The sequence below is a fragment of the Aythya marila genome (assembly GCF_965140915.1).
Source record: "Aythya marila genome assembly, chromosome: 3".
In the NCBI taxonomy this organism is placed as follows: Eukaryota; Metazoa; Chordata; class Aves; order Anseriformes; family Anatidae; genus Aythya; species Aythya marila.
In genome coordinates, this window is record NC_139044.1 from 56,688,257 (window position 1) to 56,710,218 (window position 21,962).

Here is a 21,962-nt window from a genome sequence, read left to right on the forward strand (position 1 = left end):
AAGGCGAGCCCACCTCTCACCCGACGCCGTGGCCAGCTCTCCGGCTTCCCCAGGCGGCGCCTCTCCGGGATGGCAGCGGCAGGGAGCACCGTCACCTTCGGCCCCTCCGGGGACATCCCCATCGCTCGGGGACGGGGACCCCCGCGGCTCCCCTCCACGCAGGGCCCTCCTCGGCGTCTCGGGGCTGGGGCGAGGGCACGAGCGCTGGCGGGAGGGCGGGGAGGCTCCTCCCAGCACCGGGTATAAATCGGGGCGGCGGAATAGGGAGCGGGGCTTGCTCTGCGCCTCGCCCCCCGCTAGGGAGCCAGCCGCCCGCCGCCGCCGTGGGGACAACAGCACCGGCGCCACTGGACAGCTCCGGAGGCTCCGCCGCGGCCCCGGGGGGCGGCAGCACCGCGCGGGGGGGCCGGGGAGTCCGGAGGGGCGAGGGCAAGCTGCTGTCGTGATGCCTCCTGCCGACCCCCAGGCTCAGGATCTCGCCCTCCTGCACCCCCGGGGAAGGGCTCGTCCGCAGAGCTGAAAGGCAGCGGCGTAGTTCTCTCTCTCTCTCTCTCTCTCTTTTTTTTTTTTTCTTTTCATTTTTTCCCTATTCCCCCCCTCCCCTTTTTCATTTTTTTTTCTCTCTTTTTTTTTTTTTTTTTTTTTCTCCTTTCTTTCCCTCCCTACTCTGCTGGCAAATGGTGTGCCCTTCACATTTCTGAGCAGACAAACGCCAACAGAGAAAAACGGGGAGGAAGAAAGGCAGAAGGGAAAGGGAATAAAGTTAGTTGACTTGCAGAGAGGTGAAGATTCTCAGTGACTCCCACTGCACTTTACACAGGAGACCTCCACTCTGCCGGGAGGTGAAGGATGGAGGCAGAGCTGCTGTCCGAGCTCACGGCTATGTTCCTTGAGGGGAATGGGAGTGCCCAGCTGGTGCCAGATGCATTCCTGCTGCCCCCGGGGCAGGGCACAGCCATGTTCACCGTCCGCTGCGTGATCCCTTCACTTTACCTGCTCATCATCACAGTGGGCTTGCTGGGAAATGTCACCCTCATGAAGATATTCATCTCCAACAGTGCCATGAGGAGCGTGCCCAACATCTTCATATCCAGCCTTGCTGCTGGTGACCTGCTGCTGCTGGTGACCTGTGTGCCAGTGGATGCCTCCCGCTACTTCTCCGAGGAGTGGCTCTTTGGAGAGGTGGGCTGCAAGATCATCCCTGCCATCCAGCTCACCTCTGTTGGTGTCTCTGTCTTCACACTCACGGCCCTCAGTGCTGACAGGTAGGAAAGCTGGGCTGCCCTTCCCAGTCCTCTGTGTCTTGGGCTAAAGCTAGCCAGTGCTGGCACGAAAGGTAAGACACCCCTCTCATGAGCTATCCTTGGTTTTCAATCCCCTCCATCCAACCTGTGTTTAACCCATGGGTCTCCTTCCCTCACTGACTGAAGGCATGTCTGGTACTAACTGAAGTTAAAGTGTTTCTGGACATGGGTGTGCCTGTGGCTCCAACTTCCAGGGTGCTGGAAGCAGGAACTGGAATTTAGTCCTGTTGTCTGTACCTCTGAGATAACCCAGAGCCATTCCAGAACCTGTGTATTGAAATACAGCCTGTGTATTAGAGGAAAGATTTAGGTCCTAAATGCCAAGCCACAGTGGTATGTCAATGGTCAGCAAGCAGCTTAAATCAAGGAAAGCACAGGGTGATTTTCAATAGATTTATTTCTTCTTGCTGGGAAAGTGTGTGTGAGAGCATGTGTGTGTCTTTGTGTGCTTGTGCCGTAAGAGAACACCAGGTTACCTGAGGTGACTGCCAGAAGTTGTGCAGCCCTCTGGGAACTTGGAGGCACCAAACTGTTCTATTGGAATAGTCAGTCTTAAACTTTTTATTCAGACGATCCATTTTGTCTTCTTTGAAACTTAAGAAAAAGGGGTGGAGGGCAACAAAACTAGCAAGGAACAAATCCATCTCTAGTAATTATCAGTTTAGGAAGAAACAAAGACCTGGACCCAAAACTTTTCCTGACAATTAGTTTAAACAGATTTTTAAGTGATTTATAGAAACTGGGTAGCTGTTGAACTGTGCTTCAGGCTCTGAAAGACCTAATCTGGCAGCATAATTGGCAACCTTAAACTGAATTAAATTATCCTATCCCCCCCCATCTAAACACTTTTATTCAGACAGAAATGAAAATGTTAAATTCCTTATTCATAGGAAGTACCCTTTTTTTTTTTTTTTTTTGGATTTTAAGCCAAACATCTGTGTTACATTAGTGCATGAAGTAAAGTGACATATCTGCAAACTTATAGTAAAGTTTCCTCAAAACTTTTAATCTTCTCATCTCTCTTCTCTTCTCTTCTCTTCTCTTCTCTTCTCTTCTCTTCTCTTCTCTTCTCTTCTCTTCTCTTCTCTTCTCTTCTCTTCTCTTCTCTTCTCTTCTCTTCTCTTCTCTTCTCTTCTCTTCTCTTCTCTTCTCTTCTCTTCTCTTCTCTTCTCTTCTCTTCTCTTCTCTTCTCTTCTCTTCTCTTCTCTTCTCTTCTCTTCTCTTCTCTTCTCTTCTCTTCTCTTCTTCTCATTGTAAATGTAATTTATTTATTTTTCCCAGACAGTTCAGTAAATCATTTGATTCCACTTAATACTCTTCAGTGGCCATCAATTTCACTGGTATTTGAATTAGGACCTGAAATGCTTCTGTATAAAGACTTTATAACTTATGAAAATGTTCTTGTTCTTGTTCAGGAATGTTCTTGTTCTTGAACAAGAGCATGCAAAACATACTTTAAGGTGAACACCTGTAACTCCCTGATTAGCTCAGTTAAGGAATATGTCTCTCCTCAGAGAGACAAGCAGACCTTTCATTATCCTTTCTGCTCTATTTTCACCGTTTAAAAAGAATGAATGTGGCATATTACTTGAAATGGAAAAAAATTATTTGCAGAAGAGATATCTCTAGTGAAATATAATGAGAAGGAATGTTGGTGGTTTAATGTTAAGGATTCATTCATTTACTTTTTATAGTTTTGGAACATTTTTTCCCCATATAATTTTATATTCTTCTTTTAACATCAGAATAAATTCAAGAAGTAATAATGCTTAATCTGTTTGCACTGAATGCATTTAGAATTACACATCCTACCAAACAGCTATAGATGGTGTGATGTGACCATATAAGCTCATAATAAATGCATTCCTCCAGCAATTTGAAGTGCACATTATATGCAATTATCAGAAATGGTTATACAAAGAATTCAGCAACTGTTTCTTTAACCCCTGTAATACATTTTCAGTTTTTGAGAAAGCAAAACAAAAAACAGAACAAAACAAAAAATCATCACTTATTTTTCAGTCAGGAAGAGAAGCCACTGACTTCATAAAACAGTCTTTTATCCTGGGGGCCCAGGTCATCTCTCAGTGAAGCTGGGATTGACTCTTAATGGAATTTGAATTGGACTCTGTACTGGGTCTGGCTGGAATGTTAACTTTCCCGGCAGCAGCCCATTCAGTGCCGTACTCTGTACTTGTAGCTGGAACAGCAGTGTTATCACACCAGTGTTGTGTCTACTGCTGAGCAGCAGTGGCACAGCATTGGGCCTTTCTCTAACCCTCCTAGGGGGTGGGCAAAAAAGTGAGGAGAGAAACATCACTAGGGCAGCTGACCTAAACCAATCAAAGGGATATTCCATACCATGTGGTGTCACACTCAGCAATAAAAGGTGGAAACAGGAAGAAGAGGGGAGGGGTGGGCTCTCGTTGAGAAGACGTCGGTCCTCCTCTCGAACACCGGCTGCGTGCGTTGAGGCCTTGCTTCAAGGACGTGGTCAATCATCGCTCATTTGTGGGAAGTAGAGAGTAATTTCTTTCCTCTGCGCTTCCATATAGCTTTCATTTATTTTGTTTGTTTGTTTTCCTCCCTTTTTCCCCTTTCCCTTTTATTTCCCCTTAGTTAAATTGTTTAGTTCATGGTAGTCTTTATTTAATTATTATAATTATTTCCCTTTAATTAAATTATCCTTATCTCAACCCGTGAGTTGTTCTTTGCTTTACTTCTCCCCCTCCTTATCTAAAGGAGGGGGAGTGAGAGAGCGGTTGTGGGGTTTAGCTGCCCAGCACGGTAAAACCACCACAGACTCAGTTCTACTTTTTTAGTACAGCAGAAACTTGTATTAAAAGATTAGGCATTGGTGTGGAGGGGTTTTTGTTATGCTAATTTGTGGCCAGATCCTAAGCTGCATCATCTCTACAAGATTCAGTTATGGAGAAATTATGTACAGGCAATTATGTTGGCACATGGGAAGCACTGGAAGCATTCTTCAGCTAAGAGCTGATGAGGAGGCAAGGCCTGGTGGGGACAATATTGTCTCCAGATAGGCAAAATAGGATTTTAGCAATTTGGTAACTGTGATATGGCTAAAAAGGCTCTGTTATAATCTGGTACGAGTTTGATCCAGCAGACTATATTGTCTTCACAGTGGCTTCTTTCACAGTTAATATTCCAAGCAGTTTCCTACTTTTTACTCAGTATTACCACAGAAATATATAGAACTGCAGGCAGTGATTGCATAAAGGAAGAGACATAAAAATATTTACAGTTCTTTATAATTTGCCTGCATGTATTAGGATAACAAAGGATATCTTGGTTTCCACAGTGAATTTAGCATTTACTGTTTATGTGGAAATTTGGCATAGCAAATTACATCTATGTGATACGTTTAGCAGTTAGAGCTATATTAGAAATAACCTTTGATATATCACTTACTACAAACTGAAGCCACAAGGAAGAAAAAAATAGCATACATTAGGTATGTCTCTTTTCTAAACTTTCTTAATTTCATATGGCTTTTTGCCACAGAAGCCTCTAGTCAATAGCACATCACTAGTGCTTTTAGTTTGACACCTTCTGTTTTTAAGCTTCATTACCTGATACTGAGATTTGTTTATTTGTTTGCTTATTTATTTATTTTGGTGTACATACATTATATGAAATTTGTAACAGTACTTCCTAGTCTTCCCTAAAGCATGCTTTCAGGTTACAGTCAATAGCACACAACAAATGTGCTCAAGTTTGTCCGTCCCCATCCGAAGACTAGCTGTGGGTTCCAAAGAGACATTTTGTCAGCCTTGGGTTTGTGCAAGCTGTCTCTCCATGTCTGTATGCTGTGGTGAGCACTAGTGCCCTGCTGTGGCCCCACACTTTGGGGCACGGGAGGGTGGCAGCAGAGACAGTACAGTGTTGGAACTGTTGGTGCAGTGTGTTGGCATAAGAGGTGGGCACAATCTCCACCTCTGGCAGAGGCCTGGGGCTGCAGAATGTGATGAAGGAGCAGTATTGCTGAGCCCTCTCACTGACACAGATGAAATGTACAGGGACAGCACCCCTTCCTCTCATGGCCATTGCTCCTATTGATTTTTCTCTATCACAGAGAAACCAAACCAGCTCTAGGTAACTTAACAATTCCCTATTTAAAACAACAACAACAACAAACGCAACCAACCAAACCAACAACAAAAAAACAAAGGTGGATTACAGAAAGAGAAAAAATAATAAGTAGAGTGGATGAAAAATGAAAAAAGGAAGGAGACTGAGGTGCAAAATAAATAAATAAAAAATAATGTAAAAGAAAAACAACAACACAAGAGAACCAAGGGGCAAAACAACCCCAATAGCACTCAGCACACCCTGAAGATACATACAGATCTTGTGCATGATGTCCAGGGATGCACTTACTAGAGGAGTGGTGGTCTGAGAAAATGAAAACGGGACCCTTGCCAATGCTTCTTCTCCATGGGCCATGGACCAGTCTTTGACTGGGCCTATGGGTGTTGATGAGGAAGTCCTAGGACTCAGTGTGGTCTTGGATGAGGATGTTAAGGATAAGAGGTGACAGAATTGTAGCCAGAGGGACTGCAGCATGGCATACATGAAGAAAAGTTGTGCCAGCAACTCCTTGCTTGAAAAAGGACAGAAGTCATAGCTCACCTGACCTGAGCTGTGCCTGTCTTGATCTATGGCATGAAATTGTTCACTGTGTTTTTCCAAAACACATCCATGGTAGGACACAAAGTTAGCTCAGAATGTAAACTGGGGCCATGGGGCTCTTCTCATGGGACTCTTACCCTCTTCTCAGGGTAAGGGATCTTGCAATGTTGTGCCTGGGAAGTACTCTAGGGTGAGGGAGTGAAACACCAGATAAGTGTTTCCAAAATGCCTCTCAGAGCTAAGGGTGCACAAATTTTGAAAGAATAAATGGCAGCCCCTTACAACAGCTTTAGAATTGTCCCTTTCTCTTTCGCTGTCATTTATGCCTCATTTATGCCTTTATGTGAACTATAGAACTAGGATTAAATTTAACTCTGCTACTTTTTCTAGATTTAATTTTCTTTCTAATGAAGGTTTTAAATGTGTTAACTCAAATACAGTCCTGCTGCACTCTAATAAAGACAGTGAAGCTGAACAGTGAAGCAACAGGCCCTACTGCAATTCAAATAACATCTTCTTAATATTCTTCCCCCAAAATATGGCCTCTGATGAGACATTTACTGGAGTAACCAGGTAACAGAATTATTTTATGAGTTGTATGACACCTTTCCTATATTTTAATAAGAAAGTATTTTAAATATTTAAATTCATACTTATATAACTAGGGTGCCTGAATTAAATGCTTACAAATAAATGCTATAAATGTGAATAGCTGAAGTATTTGATTCTTTGATGATGATTATTATTATTTATTTGATTTAATTTTGGAAGATTGCAATTGGCATTTTTAAAAGTGTACAGAGATTCAAAAACATTCTGTGCAAGTTTAATATCGATGTGCTGACTTCTGACTGCAGCAGATGACAAAAAATGGTCTGGCTCAATTTGCACACCTTGTCTTCTTTTTACTTTTCTTCAGAACTTATTTAAAGTTTCTTCTTTTGTCAGGTGCTGATTAAAGCTGAAACATAGTGATTAGAGACCTCTAAAATCCTCATTTCTTATTACAAGTTGTGGAATAGGTGAAGCAGAAAAGTGGATATGATTTCCTTTTGAGTTCTAATAGCCAACATCCAATGACTAAAACACCTTGACGAGGAAAGTAGCATTAAATGACATCCTGGAAATGACTTTAAATAATTAAAGAAGAAGAAATAAAAAAGTATCCAGAAGTAGAATAAGAGTGTATAAGAGTCTATCGGTATAAGAGAGAAAAAAAATACCTATATATAATAGATACAAAACAAAATTATGTGGAGCTAGGAGAACTATGAAATCTGTACGTGTAAATCCTGGAAACCCTAACATTTGAAATTAAAATATTGAATGAATGACTTATATTAAACAAAATTGATGGTCCAGATGTTTTTCACTGTAGGCTGTAGCAGTATGGTTATAATTATGTGATAACAAGCAAGGCAAAATAAGTTGAAGAAAGAACGGGCAAGCTTTTACTTTTTTTTCAGCTCACCTTTTAATTTATATGTGCAAATGTGACTCACAAAATAAAACTTTCCAGACATGAAACTCTGGTTTATTTTGTAGGCATCAAAATGTATCAGGACAGCCTCAATCCTTATCAACCTTTTATTTATGAGAGACGTGGGGTTGGGACTGGACTTTTTCTCAGCTTTTCATACAAAGAAACTCCATCTGTTCATGTGGCTTCTGTCTTGGGAGGCTATATGAATTAGAAGAAGGTAGTGTGAAGCTCATGTAGCAGCAGCAGTCATGTAAAACAATTCCTTGCATAAAATTCAAGCATTTTGGTCCAATGAACAATGGCATGATATAAAAGTATCAAATCACAGCACCAGTGAAATGGGAAGGATCCTCTGGAAATTGCCTAGTCCAAACCCCTTCTCAGAGCAGAGTCATCTAGTGCAGGGTGCTCAGGACAATGGGCATCTGAGTTTTGAATCTCTCCAAGGATGGAGGCTTCACAACCTCCCTGGGAATACCTTTTTGATCACCCTAACAGTAAACATTTATTTTCCCTATGTTTTGAAAGAGATTTTTCTTGTATTTAATCCATAGCTCAGTGCCATCACACAGGATAAAGGATGTGTACAGGAGAAAACCCTCTACCTCCCAGCTCAGCTGCTTAGAATGAAGATGATGAGTGATGGGACAGTGTAGTCCCAATCAGTACAAGGTGGTTATCATTACTGGAGCTCTGCCTCTATGACCACCTTTATGTCCTTTGTGTGTTTACAAACCCGGAGGGTTCTTATTGGACAGAGCTGGGCCTACCCTCTTCGAAAGCTTCTCTCCTTGCTGTTACCATACATATAAGACAAATATTTGTGAAGATGAGTAGCCAGCATGCTGAAAGTGGTGGTCCAAGTAACATAGCATGTTACTAATTGACCAGCTTTGTGGTTTCACAAGGCAAGCAGGGGAGTGGGATATTTGCCCTTAGCAGGGCAATTATCATATTAGTCTCACACTTGCCTGCATTACAGTTCAAGAGAATTTTTATAGATGGTCAGTTGTAAAAGGAAGTTCAGTTTTTACATGTATTGGTCTATTTGCTCTTCTCTGCCTTCTTGCATATAAGATGTCCTTAGGTTGAACTTCACCCAGAAACAGGAGCAATCACTTTTTTCAAGTTAACAGTGAAACCTGTTCTTACCTTTTCCCACTCCAAAATGTTCTAATTTGTTTGTAACCATTCCATACAGATAAAGTGAATACAATGGAAAATATTTCAGAAAGAAAAAGAGGATGGGAAAAATGCAGGAGAAATTTTATGTTTGAAGTAGATTCAGGAATTACCTATTCTAGGATAAATTAGTCTAAGCCAGGCAATTCAGATCATCTGTTAGAGAAGTTCATCTTTGCACAGCTGAAAGTGATATCTCAAAAATAACATTTTCTACCCACATTAGGCAAACTATGTTTTTCCTATTCTCAAATTTCTCAGACAGAAGCATCTGTTAAACTATTTTCACTGTGTGTGTGTGTCTTGTGTGTGCTCTTCAACTCAAAAAACAGATTAGTCCTCAACATGGCAAAGTGAGAAATGGCTGTGTTGTTTATCCTAGTCTGTGATCAGTGCAATGCCTTTATTGTGCTGACAGCAGCCAACCTAGCTTTGATTAATGTAAATGCCAGTGTCCGATAGCCTTTTGTAGGTTGCAGCCTAAAACCTGGAGAACTGTTACAAAACCATTTTGTCTGTTTCCTGTTTCTTTGATCAGTTCAGTAAGAGCCTATGCCTCTGATGGGTAAAATAGCTACTGAAAAGCAGATCTAGATGAACTCTTACTAAGCAGGGCTGAACATAGATCTCCATATTTTGTTTGTTTGCCTTTCCCACCAACATGGTGAACATGATTCCCTTATATACTTTGTTGCAATGTGTTTATCTCAATTGGACTGTTGGAATCCTCAAGTCTGCATTTATCAGGTGCTGAGAAATAATGTGGAAGATCAGATATGCTTTACCAATTCTACCCTGAGGGAAAAGCTTTCACTTGTTTTCTGTGAAGATAAATTTGTTAGAGAATGAGTAATAAATATACTTGTCTATTATAGATGTGCAGAGTGATGGATCACTCAAATGTCCTATCCAAAAGGGACAATTTCATTGAATCCTTGTTTTAAATAGTTTAATTATAGAAGAACTGGTGTATTTCTTACATAGGTTATTGCTGTAGGCCCATTCTTCCAGACTATATATTCTAGTGCTAAATTTTGCGCGTTTTAGTATGTACTAATAAAAAAAAGCATGTGCAACCACAATTCCTAAGCCCGATTAAGTGTCTCCACTATTAACATTTAGTAGTCCATGACAAGCCTGAGCCCAATTTGACAACATGATCACAAATAGCAAGTTCTTACAAGTTCACAAAAAGTTGTGGAAGGCAAGAAGCAAATTTCTGTCCCTTAAAGAGAAGTTTGTTTTGTAATTATGTTGATAGAAGTTGTCAGATGTTAGAGAAAGTAACAGAGACAAATAACCTGTATGCACCTTGGTGCAATTAATTTTGCTGTGTGTAGTATTAATCAAATATTTCCAGCTTTGCACAAGCATACTTACAAATAGTATTATGGTGTGTGTATGAATATGAAAGAAGTGGATTATTCTAATATGTTATCATATCATATTCTAATATCATTTTTCTAATATGTTATCATTCTATCTTGTATGATTCTCTTCAGTCCTTTACATGTCTAACCCATTTTTTTTCCCCCAACTATTTTTCACAGTATTTTTTAACTTAGTGTTATGTTGGTACTTTGGCTCAAAGTTTGTTTGACTGTAATTTAGAGATTTCTATTTTAACTTTTTTTCCCCCATGATTTTTAATGTTTAATGCCATCTACATTGATTTCAATGCCAGTTTACAACAGAAGTTACAAATTAAATGGAAATGGAAACAAGCTTTAAAGTGCCGGAGTGGAGCTTCCTAGATGATAATACTGGAGCAAATCTATTAAATTGTAGTTTTTTGAATTTAGAAATCAGAGATTTTGGGTCTAGATTTTCAAATGGTAAACTCTAAATCTGTTCCAGATCCATTAATAGATTTAGTTATTTAATTCTTCATGGCTTGTATCATTTCTAAAAATCACCTGACAATATAATGTTCTCCTCAACTGTTATCTGCCATAGTCATGAGATATTACTGAATTAATCAAGGAAATAGGTTTTGTAACAACAACAATTTTATAAGGGCAAACTAGCACTGAGCATATTTTACATGTGGGATTTCTGCTTCTGGGCAGAACATTTCTTATTGATCTTCTGCTCCAGCATGAATGATTCTATGAGATAGGACTCATGCTTTTATGAGATAGGAAATGATCTTTTTCATTCAAGTATCTATGGATATCATTGCTGCAAGACATGCAATAAACATAGTTGATATGCAGATAAATGCATCATCAATCTAAATCTGTCATCAATCTGTCTCATCAATCTAAAGGCACAAATATCAACAGGATTTGGACTGAGCCTCATTTGGGAAATGTTTCTTTCCTGAAAATCCTTTGATCTTTCAAGGTCCAGAATATAAACTCAGAAAGAACAAGAGAAGGTTAGGTGTGATTTTCTATGATTTATTTTATTTTATTTTATTTTATTTTATTTTATTTTATTTTATTTTATTTTATTTTATTTTATTTTATTTTATTTTATTTTATTTTATTTTATTTTATTATTTTATTTTATTTTATTTTATTTTATTTTATTTTATTTTATTTTATTTTTTTTAAGAAATGGAATTAGAGAAAGGTAGAAGAAATATCTAAATAGAGAACAAAGCACTGGGAGACAAATCCAAACAGCACTAAGGGACAAACCCATACAGTATGTGAGCTTGTCTAGGCTAAACTTGGCAATGCCTATCCTCTAAATTAGGCGTTGATCTTCCTGCCTAACCCTCCCAAGCAGAATCCAAAATCCAAAATTCCAATTAGTGTTTCACTGAGGTAAGGGCTCCAGATAGGCACCAAAAATCAAGAGAAAATACATACTGAGTTGTTTCATACTTCCCAGGGGGAAATGCAAAATCTAGGATTTGTATGACACAGCCTAGTAAGAATAAGGTTCTCTTGTCATTGATGAAATATTACTTTTACACCACTGTCTGGCAGGCCTGGACAATGAACCTTGGATATGCTGGCTGAATGAGTGCTCCATTTTCTTCTTGGAGAGGCAGGTACCAGAGTTGCCTCTGTCACAGTCACAGCTGTTTTATGAAAGCTGATGCCTTCGGTGGGCTCCAGGCATTATTTAAACCCTACATTGAGCTCAGGTTCCTCAGCTTCGCTGGGCTTAGTTTCAGGGTCCCAGTAAAGTTCAGATGCAAACTAAGTAGATCAGAGTCAGGGGAGCTCTGTGCATGCACAGCAGGGGAAATAACAGCTACTTGCCTAATTTAAAATTCAAGAAAGGAGGGACAGAGTGGAAGAGGGTAGGCCAGCCATTGAGTGAGTTTTTTGGGTGGTTTTCTTGGGATCCAGCACTGGAAAATATATATATTTTGTTGTGCATGTACGTACATGTGCTCATATATGCATATAGACATATATACACATACAGACATATTCAGCTGTGCCAAAACATAAACCTGAGTGCTGGAAGTCAACTACCTTGTCAAACTGTTAGAGCAGCCCACAGTGTGGGCTTCCCTTCCCTTCCCTTCCCTTCCCTTCCCTTCCCTTCCCTTCCCTTCCCTTCCCTTCCCTTCCCTTCCCTTCCCTTCCCTTCCCTTCCCTTCCCTTCCCTTCCCTTCCCTTCCCTTCCCTTCCCTTCCCTTCCCTTCCCTTCCCTTCCCTTCCCTTCCCTTCCCTTCCCTTCCCTGCCCTTCCCTGCCCTTCCCTTCCCTTCCCTGCCCTTCCCTGCCCTTCCCTTCCCTGCCCTGCCCTGCCCTGCCCTGCCCTGCCCTGCCCTGCCCTGCCCTTCCCTGCCCTTCCCTTCCCTGCCCTTCCCTTCCCTTCCCTTCCCTTCCCTGCCCCTCCCCTGCCCCCCTCCTCCTCCCATCTCCTCTTCTTTTTCCCTTCCATTTAATTTGTCTATCTTAAAAATGTGTAAAAATATTTTCATCAGTGACTCTTTCTGGGCATTATCAAAGTTAAATATTAATCTATCAGAAATACTAATATATACCAACCCTTCTGAATAATAGTCAATGCAGTACTTTACTATTACTCTCCTCAGGAGGACAACTGAACAAACGAATGATGGTGGTTTTAACTAGTGCAGTTACAAGTAAATGGACTTACACAAGTAGAAGTAAAAAGCCAGATTGCAGGCAATGAGCTATCACTGCAGGATTTGTACTAGGTCATAATAAATATAGCTACCTAATGTGAGGGGAGTAGCAAGAGAAAGAAATAGCAAGAGATGGGAAAATTAAAAATAAAGATAAAACACAGACAAAAATCAACACTCTCATCTGAAATGGTAATTTGACAGGGCAAGTCATATTTCATGTGGAAAAAAAACACACAGAAACAAACAAAAAACCCTCCAACATCCTGAGAATCTTCTGTTTTCATTATTTTCTAAATCATCATTCAAAAGGCTAAATAAGACTTTTTGTTGAAGTATTACTGACAGTTTTTGTTTCAAAAGAGTGCATTTCTATAGAGTGGAAAAATCTTTCCCCTTCAAAAAATCTTAGGAATTTACCCCTGAGAGATACAGAGCACATGCCATTGAGATTCATTTGAATTGTGTTTATATATGGTCTGCTAGTCTTCACTTCAAGCACTGTTTATTATACTAAGCTATCAGACCTTATTCCTGGTGAATGCAATTCTCTGCACTTAAGAGATAAACAAAGAACAAAAATGTTAGCACTAATTATATATACATATATATGCACTTTAAATTGCAAAAATGTAAAAAGAATAAAAGAGAATACTTGATAATCTCAGACTTCTTGTATGTTATCAAAGATGTTCCCACAACTCTGGACACCAAATGGTTCCATCTTTTTCTCAACTAGTTATATTGTTCTGCTCTTTAATGATCAACTATTTAGTCAACAGAACTGCTAATACTAGGGAAAGGGATTTGACCCCATGCAAAACTTCATTCTACTTTAGTGGAGTGGACAACTACTGGACATAACTTGAAGGCTGAGGTTTATGGAAAACTGCAGAACTGGGGGTTTTCATTCTGTCAGACTGATGGACTTTGCAGAATGTGAAACTTAAAACGACATTTCTTAGAGATTAATATGAAAATCACTGTTCTTGGTGAGTATTGCAATTGTTTTCTTGTACAATTAGATAAGATGGTTTTAAGGTTCTACTTGTGTATTCAGTTACTCCCTCAGTCTTCAGTGGTATGAATTCAAGACCTACACATGCCAATTGTGTCAATGATAGAAATACTAGGAAAATTTTGGCATTGCATTTTTGTGACAAATATTTCCTTAGGCTGTTGCTACATGAAGCAGATATAGCTGGGAAACAAGAATGAAAAGAAACATCACAGACAGATAGAGTGATATTTTCAGTTTGTTCTTCTGTGTTGAAACAGGACACTCCAGATGACTGAAGAACATTGGAAAGCTTGAGGTTAGTATGCTTGAGGGCTTTATGAATAAACAGTCTAATCCAGCAGTTAAGAAATGGAAGTGAAGCATGTAAACCAGCTCCATAACAAGATCTACTATATATCTTTGTATATGAGAATACTCAGAGCAGCCTAGGGCACAAGCAAGGCATGAGTGCACTACTAGGAGAGGAGACAGACCCTTATGTAGAAGGTGGCTGCAATCGTTGAACCAAACATTTGAAAATGGCAGTTTTTGAAGGAATATATTCCCTTTCTGCTTTATCTTCAGCCAGTTAGAAACTGTTGCTTGGTAAAGAGTTGAAAACAATTAGGAGGAAGAGAAATAGATGTTGTTTTGTATTCAGATTTACTTATATTATCTGATTGATAATATATTACCTTCCACATTTGTTCTCATGGTTTTATGAACAAGAAGAAGAAAGTCGCTGACCAAAAAGGTTTTTTTTTTTGAGTAAGAGAAAAAAAGATACATAAACAAGAGGACAAAGAAATATTGAGGCAACCCAGGTTATTATGGTAAGTAGTAATTATAGTCCAGTGGCTTCTTAAGTATTGTCTGTTATTAATTAATTAATTAATTTATTGTTATTATTAATGTGTTTTTGAAGGACATCACAGCAAAGCACTCTAGAGAAAGAGGTCACAGTGTAATGGAGAGATGGCTGAGGATGAACCATGAAGCAACTTCTTAGGAGAGGGGAATAGCATTATGGACTCAGTACAGACAAGTGCTTTTCCCAGTTAGCTTTACATGCTAATTGGGAACTGAGACATACATTTATGAAGGTCTTTGAATATACAGATAGGGAGGAATAGATAACCTATACATATATACCTATACCTATATAGTTTATAAGGTAGCAACAAGTTATAACTCTGTAGGAAGAAGATATTCTTTCTTTCATGATTCATGATTTTTTTTTTTTTTTTTTTGGGTGTGTATGGGAAGAGATTGCTTTGGAGTGAAAAAACACTATACAAATAAAAATAGTATTTGCAGAATGGGCAAATTTTTGCTGGTGTCCATTGGCAGAAACCATAGCTCCAAAGAAAGGAAACTCACTATAAAAATGTTTCCTGAATTGGGATGCCTTTGTCGGCAGCAATAATAACAGAGGATGTAGGAAGACAGAATTTACATGAAAGCATTTAATTAAAACCAAATGCATACTTATAATTATTTCCTGATCCTCATGACAACCTATAATTTTATTTTTTCATCAGCGAAGTAAAGAAAAAGATGGATTTTGCTTACTAATCTGACTAAATAATTTGCTCCTTACTCTGGCTTGCTTGGTTTTATCATTTATAGAAAATACACACTTTCTAATTTCAACAGTAGGTGACAAGCTTTAGCTTTATGTTGTTTTTATACAAAGAAAGAGGCTTGGTATTCATTCTGGGAACACTTCTAAGTTCACCCAGTTTATATTTGATTTCATCTGTTGCCTGTCTCTACTCTACATCTTTTCAGAGATATAAACAACACGGCAGATTTTGTAAAGTGCTTAGTGCCTTTCTATTCCCATTGACACAGACTACCAAAACCTTAGAAGAAGAGTGCTGTCTTGCAGTTGGCTGGTCAACTAAAGTACAATTTTGAAATTTTTTGGACTGAACTGTTTTTATTTATTTATTTTACTTTTATTTTATATTTGCTGAAACAGCAGTATCTACGAAAGCACAGATATATGCCACCTTTTTTGGTATTATAAAGGCTTCTGAAAAGTCTCCCATTTAGACACTAACCAGACAAAATGCTGCTTAAACAATAAATTGTGACAAGGTCACTATCTTGAGTGATAGGACAAAAGAGCATGAAGTGGTCAAAATAGCATGAAGTGGCTGGTCACTTGGTTTGTGCAGCTGAGAGAAGAGGAGGCTGAGGGGAGGCCTCACGGTGGCCTACAGTTTATGAGGAGAATGGAGAGGCAGGCAGTGATCTCTGCTCTCTGGTGACAGTGACAGGACTCAAGCGAATGGCATGGAGCTGTGACAGGGGAGGGTCAGACTGGGTGTTAGGAAAAGGTTCGTCACTGAGAGGGTGGTTGAGCACTGGAACGGGATCCCCAGGGAAGTGGTCATTGTACCGAGCCTGAATCAGAGTTCAAGAAGTGTTGGACAATGCTCTCAGATATGTCTGATTTTTGGGGCGTTGTGTGTGGAGCTAGACTTGATGATCCTTGTGGGTCCTTTCCAACTCAGGATATTCAATGATTCTCTGATTCTATGAATCACTACATTGCAAAAAGAGAGAAAAATATTCTAGTACAAAATAGTATACATGTATATATATTTTTAATCCAATGTCCTTCCCCTCTAAGTTCCCAAATCAGCTCTTCTCCATCAATATAAAGTTTAAAAGAAATGAGCAGGACTTGACGTCACCTAAGTTGAATGAAATGAAATAGAAGGTCTGCCTTCATGTAATGAAATCAAGGCAGACAGCAATAGGAAGCAAATTATTGACTAACAAGGTCACAGTTTATGCTGGGGAGACTGTGCTTTGTGCAGAAGTTTCTATCCTTGCTATGACAGTATAAAGGATTTCTTTACACCTTTGTGTCCAGGGAGTTTCTCACTATGTATTAGAAGAAATGCTAAACAGCATTTACAGCATTAACAGAAACACTTTCCTGAGTTTAATTTTCTATTTTTTATTTTTTTTTCTAATTTTCTAAACTTCTAATTTTCCACAACTTTTCAATTAAAATGAAATGTTTTATTAAATGTTCAGTTTTTAATAGAAGCAAAAACATTAATTTACTTTTTGAAAATAAATAATTTTCAAAATCAGAATTAAAAAAATAAGCAAAACATTAAGTTAGTTTTGAAACATTTCTCTCAAAATACATCTAGCCTTTTAAAACAGACCTTTTCTTGTGGAAAGTATCCCTCTGTGTCAACTTCTGCAACATTTTTTTTTTAATAGAATTCCTAACATGTATCTACTTCTATTATTTTGCTTTACTGTAGTGTGATATTTCCTTCCTATGCAATGTTTCCTGTTTTCATTGTAATGGTCATGAAATTATCAATACTCCCAAAGTTTATGTGTAATCATATATTATGGGACAGTTTCCCAAAATGTGGAGGCAGCAGTTTCCAACTATTTATGTGAAAATGTTTACTTTATTTAAGAGTTTAATATTTCTGCCCAGGCTTTTGGGAGTCATTCCTGCCTGAAGAGGCTTATATTCTGAGTGTTGCAGTCAGGACAGTATATCCACGTATACAAAGGTCCTGAGGTGAAAAAACAAGGAGGGGGCTAGTGCAGTGGCACTGATATTGTGAGTGGAAACGAGGTGGTGTCAGGCAGGAGTCCTGGGCTGGAGGAGCTGATGAAGAAAACAAACCCTGTCACGAATGTGCTGGTAGGAGACTCAGTTGTAAGTATGGAGGTAGGCTGTGCATTTGGGGATTTGCTGGGACAGTCACAGGAAAGGAAAAATGGAGTGGTGCCTGCTTCTGTGTTTTCACAAGGCTGGCACAGAATGGGCTCCTACAGCCACAGATTGCAACCAGGGCTTCATTTGGCACTTCTAAAATGGGTATATATGAACTGGAAGCTTAGAGATTTAGAAAATGTAAATTTGTTAAAGATTACACATGCCTTGATGTTTCAAAGAGGAACAAAAAATGACCTTTTTTTAACCAAAGGTATGAAGTGGCCTTATGCATCATACAAAAATATACCTATTAATTTACATCTGCATTTTTATCACTTTCAGGTACAAAGCAATTGTAAATCCCATGGACATCCAGACCTCCAGTGCAGTGCTATGGACCTGTGTTAAAGCCATTACCATCTGGATAATCTCCATGCTCCTGGCAGTTCCTGAAGCAGTGTTCTCTGAGCTGGCCCATATCAATAACACAGATAATGCCACTTTCAAAGCATGCATACCATACCCCATGAAGGATGACATGCACCCGAAGATCCATTCTGTGCTGATTTTTCTAGTTTATTTTCTTATCCCTCTGACCATTATTAGTATCTACTATTGTCACATTGCAAAGAGTTTAATAAAAAGTGCCCACAACATCCCTGGAGAATACAGCGAGCATTCCAAAAGACAGGTAAGCAGTTTTCTATTTACTTTCCAATGAAAGATTTATCTGCTGTGTACACTTATAAAAAGCAAAAAAACTTAAACATCCAAATTGTTGGTTTTTGCAGAGGATTAATTCAGTCTCCACATGTATGAGCTAAGCTCAGGATTAGCTGAGAAATCTCCTTGTTTTCACAATTAATTAATATTAGGACCAGTATGTAAATGAATATGAGGAAAAACATAAATTCAATGCCATCAAAGCATATTCCTAAAAAGAAATAGGATTGGTGTATGTATATGTATGTGCTGCTAGTGTAACTGTTGCTTGTGTTCTTACTGAATTCATCTTTTATTTGTACTTGGAAATTTAAAAAAAATGACATAGGAAAGTAAATATTTTCTTCGGGTCTCTGAGGTTCTTCCCAGACCAAGGACTGCTGAAAATATCAACACAGAGCATGAAATGATTATTTTTTATCTTTCTGAGTAGATCTTTCCTAGATACAATCCTGAGCTAACAACTGAACTTTTCTTAATAGCCTATTATATTTGCTATAGAACTTTCAGTATAGATTCTGTACATCTTTGAGACAGAGCATTTTAACAGCCAGCTTCCGTGTAATGAGTATCAGGCAGTAAGATCTCAACAGGCTGTTCATTAGCAGGAACATTTGTATATGAACCACAGCTTTTGCAGTAAAGTACCTCAAACAGTTTACAAACACATTGGTATTGAAAGAGAAAAATACTTATGTCCATTAAAACAATTTGGAAGAGTTTTCTCTGACAATATTGTAGAAAACACCTTTTTACTCACTGAGACTTCTTTGCATATATAGAACATACACATTCTTTGAAAAAAAAAAAAACACATTCCCTCATGCCCTTTTTGTTCAACATTTCATTTCTACTCTAGCCTGGTTCTTGTCAAAATGCAAGCATATTAGCACTTCATGTACTATTTTATTTTCCTGTGAGATATAGAGAGAATTTTGGCTGAACCCTCAGGTTAGAAAAAATATTTAATTTATATCACCTTTCTGAACTCACATTCTGAAATGTATTTTCAAATTTTTTTATCATTCAACTTAGGTTTATTTATTTATTTATGCATTTATTTAATCTATGAGACTCAGGAGAGTAGAAAATTCCAGTGTACTTCCACATCTCTCAGTAAGAAAAAGTAAATTCAGACTATTGTTTTCAACTCAAGTTTCTTTAGGCACAGAAGTTTAATATTCACAAAATACCTCTATACCTTTTAGTCTGCTGTTGCCATCTGATATACAGTGCAAATCCTACAGAATTGAAATGTTTTTCCATCCTTTGAGAACTCTTCACTTTTTTTTTTTTTTTTTTTTTTTTTTTTTTTATGTGGAGCAGAGAAAACTGTACTTTTTTATTTTTCTATTTCACAGATTTTGAAAACCTATTAAAAAAATCACTTGATATTGTTCAGGTCACATTTGACAGAAAATTGAGGAAAGTCAGAAAAATTTCCTTTCTGGGAAAGTTTGGTACCTGACATACATAGTAAATATTTTGGAGGAATATATAGAAAGGTCCTGCTTCCCTTTTGTACCTTCTACCTGGCCCATTTCTCTCTTTCAGTTTTGGAACCACTGTGTAGCTCATTTCCTTTCAGCTCTTCAACCACTCTAAATATTTACATTGTAATCCAATTATATTTTAGCATTGCAATTAAGGTACATTTCTTTCAAGTCATTATTGAAGATTGGTCAAGCTTTTCAACTTACCCTGGAATTAAGATGCTTCAGTGTGTATGATGCAAAATTTTACTCATTTCCCTAGGAGACAGGTGCAAGCTGAGTCATTTCAAGCAAAATAATGGGATGCACCTTATAGCTAAAACCCTAGGTGTCAGACTTGCAATGTCTCTACATTTCAAAACCAACAGTTTCTAAATAGCTTTCTAATTAAAGCTAAGTTTCAAGCCAAGTACTGACATCTCATCAGAAAATGTTATATTTTATGGCACCCTTCGGTGCGTGCTTTCAGGCTATACACCAATGCATACTTGGGTCATGAATTGCTCTTGTTGAGTAAAACCAAACTTATGTAACTGCAGACATCTAGGATATTTCTCTGTAAATAAACTGAAAATGGGGAAGGAAAGTAAATAATATAGAAAAATAACTGAGCCCTGGAAGGAAGTATTTTTACTTATGATAATTGTTAAAGTTAATATAAAGGGAAATGCTACATGTTTTAATTGTCTGTTATATGCAATAGTAGTTCTATTCCTTGTTGTTCATTTGGGTTCTCTTCATCTTTTTAGATGGAAACTCGGAAACGCCTGGCAAAAATAGTTCTAGTTTTTGTTGGCTTCTTTGCTATCTGTTGGTTTCCTAACCATGTGTTATACATGTACCGGTCTTTTAATTACAATGAGATTGATTCATCAATAGGTCATATGGTTGTTACCTTAGTCGCCCGAGTACTAAGCTTCTGCAACTCTTGTGTCAACCCATTTGCACTGTATTTTCTCAGTGAGAGTTTTAGAAGACATTTCAACAACCAGCTTCGCTGCAGGAAGAAATCTCAGCAAGAGAGATCTGCCAGTTACTCGCACAACTCTTCTGCTGTTCAGATGACTTCCCTGAAAAGTAATACCAGGAACACAGTGACTAGTGTGACACAACTGAATGGGCACAACTCGAAACAAGAAATGTCATTATGATTTAATAGGTGTGATCTTTGACTGTGGAACAAATCTGAACTTTTTGTTTGTGGCTTGTAGCTCAATTTTGGCTCGCATATGCTTAGATGGTCTAAACAGAGGATCTACTGAAGTCTGTCCAATACAAGGTTGTTTCACATTTTGTTTTACTTTTAGACAGAAGTGAAGAGAAGACAAAGCTGACTGGCTCCATTTTGTATGTTAAAGGAGATGACAGTATAGAATTAACATATAAGAAAAAAAAAATAATGGTGTGAATATTAGTATAGCTTATTAAATGCTTGGAAAAGTATAGATTTTATGATCTAAAAAATATGTATTTTTAAGCAAATATTCATCCAGGCTTATGTCTTACCCCAATAGACTGTTGCATGATTTTAGCTGTGTTGTTTATACAAGCATTTCTCATTGAAGACTTTTAGGCATTTTGGGAGCATTAGGCATTAAGGAGCCATTTGAAGGCATAGATTCTAGTTTCAGATAAAAAATATTAAAGCATCAACTGCCAGATCTGTGCTTTATTTAAATCTGCCTTGTTTATTCATTTTGGCAGATATAAAGATGAGAATTTACTTTTTGGGGTATTTGTTTACCGTTTTCTGTAGTGGTCATAAGTTTATCTGCTAAAATTTCATTCTTGTCAAGAATAACAACTCAGAAGAAAAATGTTGTGTGTGACATGCAGAACTCATTGTCTGAATCCTCATTTCTCTAATTTGTCAATTCTACAACAACCTTGGCTTAGAGTAATTACGTGCTTTATATTTGCTACAAGCTACAGATCATTCTGATATCACTACACAGCTAAGAAGGACACTAAATGGAATGGAACATTCAGAAACGTAAAGTTCAGAGTGGCTTTTTCAAAGGGTCTGTGGCAAGGCTTCCTACAACTACTATAAACTTAAACCAATATTAAAATTAAAAAGCAATAATAAGATTGTTCTGAAATTAATTGGCCTGAGGACCAAGTCTAATTTAGGACAGTTATAACCAGGAAGTTAGGTACTCACATGCATGTCTGTGTTTGAGCTGAAACAAGAGAAACTCCTTTAAAGCAAATTTCCCGGTCATCATTTATTTCTGGTTTTCAGTTTACATCTCAGAGTGGTCTCATTATGTAGAAACCAGATCACATCCAGGCAAAACCAAATTAAAGGATGGCCTGCAGAAACACACCTACATTCTCTGACCATTAATGGTCATCC

At 38.3% G+C, this 21,962-nt stretch overlaps 1 protein-coding gene across 1 annotated transcript; it reads left to right on the forward strand.

Moving 5' to 3' along the window:
- Positions 1–849: 849 nt before the first annotated feature.
- On the forward strand, positions 850–20,754 carry NMBR (neuromedin B receptor; the record flags this gene model as incomplete). Its single annotated transcript, XM_082757319.1, has 3 exons — positions 850–1,265; positions 17,730–18,078; positions 20,353–20,754. 3 exons carry the CDS (start codon positions 850–852, stop codon positions 20,752–20,754), a joined length of 1,167 nt encoding a protein of 388 aa, XP_082613445.1.
- Between the last annotated feature and the right edge of the window lie 1,208 nt (positions 20,755–21,962).